The sequence below is a fragment of the Myxocyprinus asiaticus genome, chromosome 35 (assembly GCF_019703515.2).
Source record: "Myxocyprinus asiaticus isolate MX2 ecotype Aquarium Trade chromosome 35, UBuf_Myxa_2, whole genome shotgun sequence".
Taxonomy (NCBI): Eukaryota; Metazoa; Chordata; class Actinopteri; order Cypriniformes; family Catostomidae; genus Myxocyprinus; species Myxocyprinus asiaticus.
Genome location: NC_059378.1, coordinates 4,030,531 through 4,037,081, shown reverse-complemented (window position 1 = coordinate 4,037,081; position 6,551 = coordinate 4,030,531). Strand labels below are relative to the sequence as shown.

General features: G+C 35.4%; 1 protein-coding gene across 1 annotated transcript; it reads left to right on the top strand.

Annotated features, from left to right (window-relative positions):
• Window positions 1–1,908: 1,908 nt before the first annotated feature.
• On the top strand, window positions 1,909–6,284 carry LOC127426214 (uncharacterized). Its single transcript, XM_051672876.1, has 7 exons — window positions 1,909–2,048; window positions 2,170–2,276; window positions 4,310–4,406; window positions 4,625–4,976; window positions 5,083–5,202; window positions 5,686–5,822; window positions 6,008–6,284. Exons 1-7 carry the CDS (start codon window positions 2,037–2,039, stop codon window positions 6,242–6,244), a joined length of 1,062 nt encoding a protein of 353 aa, XP_051528836.1. The 5' UTR covers window positions 1,909–2,036; the 3' UTR covers window positions 6,245–6,284.
• Window positions 6,285–6,551: the final 267 nt, after the last annotated feature.

Sequence of the window (6,551 nt, the reverse complement as noted above, 5' to 3'; positions counted from 1 at the left end):
ACTTCTGGGATGGCATGAGGGTGAGTACATGATGAGAGAATAAGGACTGGAGGATAAAATATGCTTAACTGTAATGACAATAATTTCACAATGTTAAAAATCTTAACCCCTTAAGCTCTGGTGCATTTTTGGGCTGCCGCTTGAAATTTTTCACACTCAAATGTAAAAGCTCACCATTCACACATACTGTGGACTAATAGCAAAAAATTGGTCTCATTTTTCAGAGAACCGCCCAAATAATAATGAAAAAAAGACTCCAATTATTCATAAATAATATTGTGTTTATAATCTTATGATAAACAGAATATTTTTATTTTTTTTTACTTTTTTTGTTGTCCTAATTTTGTAACCATATAATTCTGGTTCTGTTCACTTTCATCTCACTTTGACAAGTCTCATTTTAGCCCTCATAGATGTGCTCATCCATAGACATTCAGTCTAATTTTCAGTTCAAGCACCACCCTTGTTATTTCATTGAATATCTCGGCCTCTGAGTGGACTAGAAGCTCAATCTTCCCTTTGAAGATGATAGATGATTTTATTTATGTTTTGCATTCTTTTCCTTCTGGATGACATATTTTGTTTTGGACATCTAAGATATAACATTGGATTATTCAGCCAAGCAAGCTCACAGACAAGTAAACAATGGCAAATTGTTTAAAGAACTTCCTAAGGTAAAAGCAGATATAAAGTTTTTAGCTGCTTGGGGCTTACAGCAGCAGTTAGCCTATTGGAGCATAAAATAGACTTTTGTATTTGATGACTTACAGAAATCATATTTCACTTTGTGATTCTTTTGAAAATCTTTCGAACTGTGGTTTTAGGGCAAATAAATTAATGGTACAGTCACATTCCTGAGAGTGAGAGCTTTCATTTGATATATAACTTTTCCATTTATGTGCTATGTGAAGGACTTTTATTTTTATATACATATTTCTACCACATTACCTCTTGGGAGTGCTAATGTTCTGAGACCGTTTGTTATTTTAAGTCAAATAAATGCAGAAGTGATGTTATCTCTGAAAAGTTCAAATGATACATCATATGCATGACTTATATGTACAGAGACATTTACTTTTTAAGCTTATACTTTTTCATGATATATCGCCCCCCCCATAGCACCCGCCATCGGGTCTATAGTGTTTAAGGGGTTTTAAAGGCCCTAAAAATAGGCCTCATTTTCTGTATGAAAAATATAATAGGCCTCATTTTATGTATGCAAAATATAATTTCTTATTAGTCTTTTTTGATATCAAAGTAAAATTGGACCAGGACATTTTCTTCACCCACATGAGTGATCCTGATGTGTATTTAGTGTGCATCTTGGTTTGGGAGTAATGAAATATGCTTATTAATTTCAATTGAATAACTGTTCCTCTGTGAGTGATGTTTGTAAAAGACAAGAGAAAGTGGCACTTCCTGAAGCACACAAATATGCACATGACAGTGCTACTTATTTTTGCCGTAAAAGTGCATTAAATGTCAAATATCTATAACAAAATTTCCTGAATTTCTTTTTTTTTTTTTTCTTGTCTTTCTTGCTTTGGCATTTAAAGGAATATTCCGGGTTCAATACAAGTTAAGCTCAGTCAACAGCATTTGTAGCACAATGTCAGCTTTACACATGTAGTTCACCAGTTTACAAAACAAATCGACTGTTTGAGCCCTTGGTTTGTGATTTAGTCAGTTCGACTTGTAGATACCTCAGCGAGCAGCTTGTAGCACTGTGGACATGTTATGCCACTGATTCTCACACAGTGAGTTACTGAACAAATCTGGGCAGTAAGCAACTTTGCTAGTTCTTTATTTCAACAAAAACATGAATATGACATACAGCTATCATATTACCTCCATGTGGGTAACACTTTTTTTGTCTTCCCTTAAAACAGAACACTTCTTCTTTTTCAGCAAACCACATGCTTTGGACATCAGTACGCAGCTTCCTCTTCCTTCCGCACTATTAGGTCTACTGACTTTAAAAAGGCTGTATTTTAGAGCCACACTTACACATCCTTGTAATCGGTGTTGAGATCAACATGGCAGCAGAGGTAAGCAATTTTTGTAGTAAGTTGACGTATGCAAATCTATCTAGCTGTTTAAACAAATAGCAATCAATTGACATCTATGTTAGTAAGTAGGTGGAAACATTGTCTGTGTGAAATTTTTCAGGGGAGTCTTGTTAGCGGTGGTGTGACGTTGCTCCATACTGAGAGTGAAGGGAAACACTCCTATGAAGTGAAGAACTTTTTGAACTATAACAATGGAATTTTTCTAAGGTGAGATTATTGTGATACAATAAATTATTTCTAAATACTTTCTAAATCTATCCATCATTAAATGATCTATCTATCTATCTATCTATCTATCTATCTATCTATCTATCTATCTATCTATCTATCTATCTATCTATCTATCTATCTTTTTCTGTTGTCTGTCTATCTAACTGTCTGTCTGACTCTCATTCTTTATTTCTGTCTGTCTGTCTGTCTATCTATCTTTTTCTGTTGTCTGTCTGTCTATCTAACTGTCTGTCTCTCATTCTCTCTCTCTTTCTTTCTGTCTGTCTGTCTATCTATCTAACTATCTGTCTATCTTGTTCTGTTGTCTATCTATCTATCTATCTATCTATCTATCTATCTATCTATCTATCTATCTATCTATCTATCTATCTATCTTGTTCTGTTGTGTCTGTCTATCTGTCTACTGTCTGTCTATCTATCTATCTATCTATCTATCTATCTATCTATCTATCTATCTATCTTTTTCTGTTGTCTGTCTATCTAACTGTCTGTCTGACTCTCATTCTTTATTTCTGTCTGTCTGTCTGTCTATCTATCTTTTTCTGTTGTCTGTCTGTCTATCTAACTGTCTGTCTCTCATTCTCTCTCTCTTTCTTTCTGTCTGTCTGTCTATCTATCTAACTATCTGTCTATCTTGTTCTGTTGTCTATCTATCTATCTATCTATCTATCTATCTATCTATCTATCTTGTTCTGTTGTGTCTGTCTATCTGTCTACTGTCTGTCTATCTATCTATCTATCTATCTATCTATCTATCTATCTATCTATCTATCTATCTATCTGTCTATCTATCTTTTTCTGTTGTCTGTCTATCTAACTGTCTGTCTGACTCTCATTCTTTATTTCTGTCTGTCTGTCTGTCTATCTTTTTCTGTTGTCTGTCTGTCTATCTAACTGTCTGTCTCTCATTCTCTCTCTCTGTCTTTCTGTCTGTCTATCTGTCTGTCTGTCTGTCTATCTATCTAACTATCTGTCTATCTTGTTCTGTTGTCTATCTATCTATCTATCTATCTATCTATCTATCTATCTATCTATCTTGTTCTGTTGTCTGTCTATCTATCTATCTGTCTATCTGTCTACTGTCTGTCTATCTATCTATCTATCTATCTATCTATCTATCTATCTATCTATCTATCTATCTGTCTGTCTGTCTGTCTGTCTGTCTGTCTGTCTGTCTTGTTCTGATGTCTGTCTCTCTGTCTGTCTGTCTGTCTGTCTGTCTATCTATCTATCTATCTTGTTCTGTTGTCTGTCTATCTATCTATCTATCTATCTATCTATCTATCTATCTTTTTCTGTTGTCTGTCTATCTCTCATTCTCTCTTTCTTTCTGTCTGTCTATCTGTCTGTCTGTCTGTCTATCTATCTATCTATCTATCTATCTATCTATCTATCTATCTATCTGTCTGTCTATCTATATTGTTCTGTTGTCTGTCTGTCTATCTATATTGTTCTGTTGTGTATCTATCTATCTATCTATCTATCTATCTATCTATCTATCTATCTATCTATCTATCTATCTATCTATCTATCTATCGTCTGTCTGTCTGTCTTGTTCTGATGTCTGTCTGTCTAACTGTCTGTCTGTCTGTCTATCTATTTTGTTCTGTTATCTATCTATCTATCTATCTATCTATCTATTTATCTATCTATCTATCTATCTATCTATCTATCTATCTATCTATCTATCTGTCTGTCTGTCTGTCTGTCTGTCTGTCTGTCTGTCTGTCTTATTCTGTTGTCTGTCTGTCTATCTATCTATCTATCTATCTATCTATCTATCTATCTATCTATCTATCTATCTATCTGTCTGTCTGTCTGTCTGTCTGTCTGTCTGTCTGTCTATCTATCTATCTTATTCTGTTGTCTGTCTGTCTATCTATCTATCTATCTATCTATCTATCTATCTATCTATCTATCTATTTGTCTATTTGTCTGTCTGTCTGTCTGTCTGTCTGTCTGTCTTTCTATCTATCTATCTATCTATCTATCTATCTATCTATCTTCAGAAATGGAGATAAACTCTTGATGCTAAACGGGAAAGACACTGAGGGTTTACGTCCAGAAGCAGTTGCAGAGATTCTGTCTGAAGGATCCCCCCTACTGGTGAGTTCAGACTTTATCCACACATTAATGCACTCAAATATACACAGAAGAGAGAGAAGTGAAATTGCACTTTTTACATACATTTTTGGTTGTGAGGGTCTTGTGAGGGTGGTGTTTGAAACATATTCTGGAGACCACCTCATCATGAGTGATTATTTGAGAAACAATACATCTGTCTGAACTTGGTTAACTTGATGTGGATTTTCTGTACACTCTAGACTATCCATCATCCCTGCAAGGTACAAACAGAGTGTACATCTGAGGAGATCAGAGCATACAAAAAGGAGCCGACAGTCATAAAGTTCAGCCTGATGATGGTAAAAGAGGAAAATCTGGGGACAGGTGGCCACCAGGAAACACCACATCCAGAAGAAGAGTGGGAAGATATGGACATCGAGGATGACTGTTTCAGTGATGAAGAATTGCTTCTTGTCTCATTTGGTGACACAAGCTTCTCCATGGTGGTTTCTCGGGGCTCGGATGCTGACAACCCTTGCCACAACTGTGGAAAGACAGATTGCCAATTTAACGAAGTTGTTGTCATGCCTGAGACAGCTGAGATTGCCTTTAGTAAGAAATTAGATTTTAATCTGTATCTGATTATTTTCATGATAATTGATGTCTAGAAACCAGTTTACTTTGCAATAACACTACAATAATGCTTCCATTTCCTCAGATCCTTCACGGATTGTGAAAATGATGAAAGAACGGAGTAATCTGTACCTGAAAAGTTACATCAAGGGCAAGTACATCACCCCATGGAGGGAGCAGATATTTTTGAAGGACACCATGTCAGGTTTGTATCAATTAATGTAAATTCATGTTTGAGGGGGGAAATTACTCTATTATATTCTTGCTGTATATTAGCAGTCCTACTAAGCTTTTATTTTTCTGGCTTGGACCTTATGGTAGCTCCTAGAACTGTTTGGTAAAAATGTTTCCCAAACTCATTGATTGGGAAGTCTCTGAATTTTCATCTGAGAATTAAAGAGTGTCTCACAGCCTCCCAAAAAAGTTGATGAAGTCGATCAGTTTGTGGACAATGCCACCAAGTTGGTAAAAAATTACAAAAAGCTGTTTAAAATCCTTAAATCTTTGGAATAACACCTTATTACCTACATCCTAAAATCATAGTTCTGCTGTCCGATTATTTGGATCATGCTAAAATTCTGCTGGTTACCATCACTGCCATTGGCCTTGTTTCTGATTATATCAAAAGCAATATTTTCAACATATTTTTCAGTGCAGTGTTTTTTTTTGTTTGTTTTTTGTTTTTCAGCACCAATCACCATCTACTACTATATGGTCAACATTCTGGACAGCAATGCGGGTGTTCCTGTTGTGCTGAACTTCACTGGCACCAACAACTTCTTCCGCTGCACTACTGAGCAAGATAAGAAGACTTTAAAAGTCGAGGTAGGTTTCATTCATTGCCAATGTGTTTCTTGTTGAATATGATTTTTGAAGATGGATGTTGAAGGTTTAATTGACTAGTCCTATTGATGATTTTATTTCATTATTTCATGTTTACCTGCAGTAGAAGTATAAATTATGTCCTTTAAGTGCCAGGTAAACTAAACTCTTGCTTATGTTTATTTCAGAGTTATACTAAAAGCGAGCTGAAAAACATCTGTGCCGATGACCCAGACAAATGGTCCTTTGTATTCTACATGACTTCGGAGGATGGCAGTCTCCGTCGTTTCGAGTCAGCTCTCCACAGAGGATGGTTTATTCACATCCAAAATGTCTGTGAGAGTGATAAAGTAGACATGCATGAAAGACAGAATGATCCACCCAACATGTTCTTTATTATAATTGAGAGTAAGACCATAAATTAAGGGTCAGAAACCTTATCAACATGTCATAGTGAAAGAAAAGTTTTTGTGTAAACAAAAGAAAAAGAAAAACTCAATTTAAAGTAACAAAGCTTTTTCAGAACTCAAATCTTGGACAAGTCAAATAGCAAGAGTACTGCACTGCATTAAACTGTCAATATTTTTAATTCTAAGATTTTGAAACAGGACACTTGACAGAGTTTGTTCTCAAATACAACATTACATTTCAAACCCAACCCTAACCCCAATGAACTGACCTCACTGTTTTATTCAAGCTGGCATGACCAACCCTAGTGTAACCCTAGTGTGT

What these genes read in the sequence shown, in the direction of transcription:
- LOC127426214 (XM_051672876.1), top strand. An exon ending in AACAATGGAATTTTTCTAAG is followed by an intron (nt 2,277 to 4,309) that starts GTGAGATTATTG and finishes ATCTATCTTCAG; the next exon opens with AAATGGAGATAAACTCTTGA. An exon ending in CTGAAGGATCCCCCCTACTG is followed by an intron (nt 4,407 to 4,624) that starts GTGAGTTCAGAC and finishes TGTACACTCTAG; the next exon opens with ACTATCCATCATCCCTGCAA.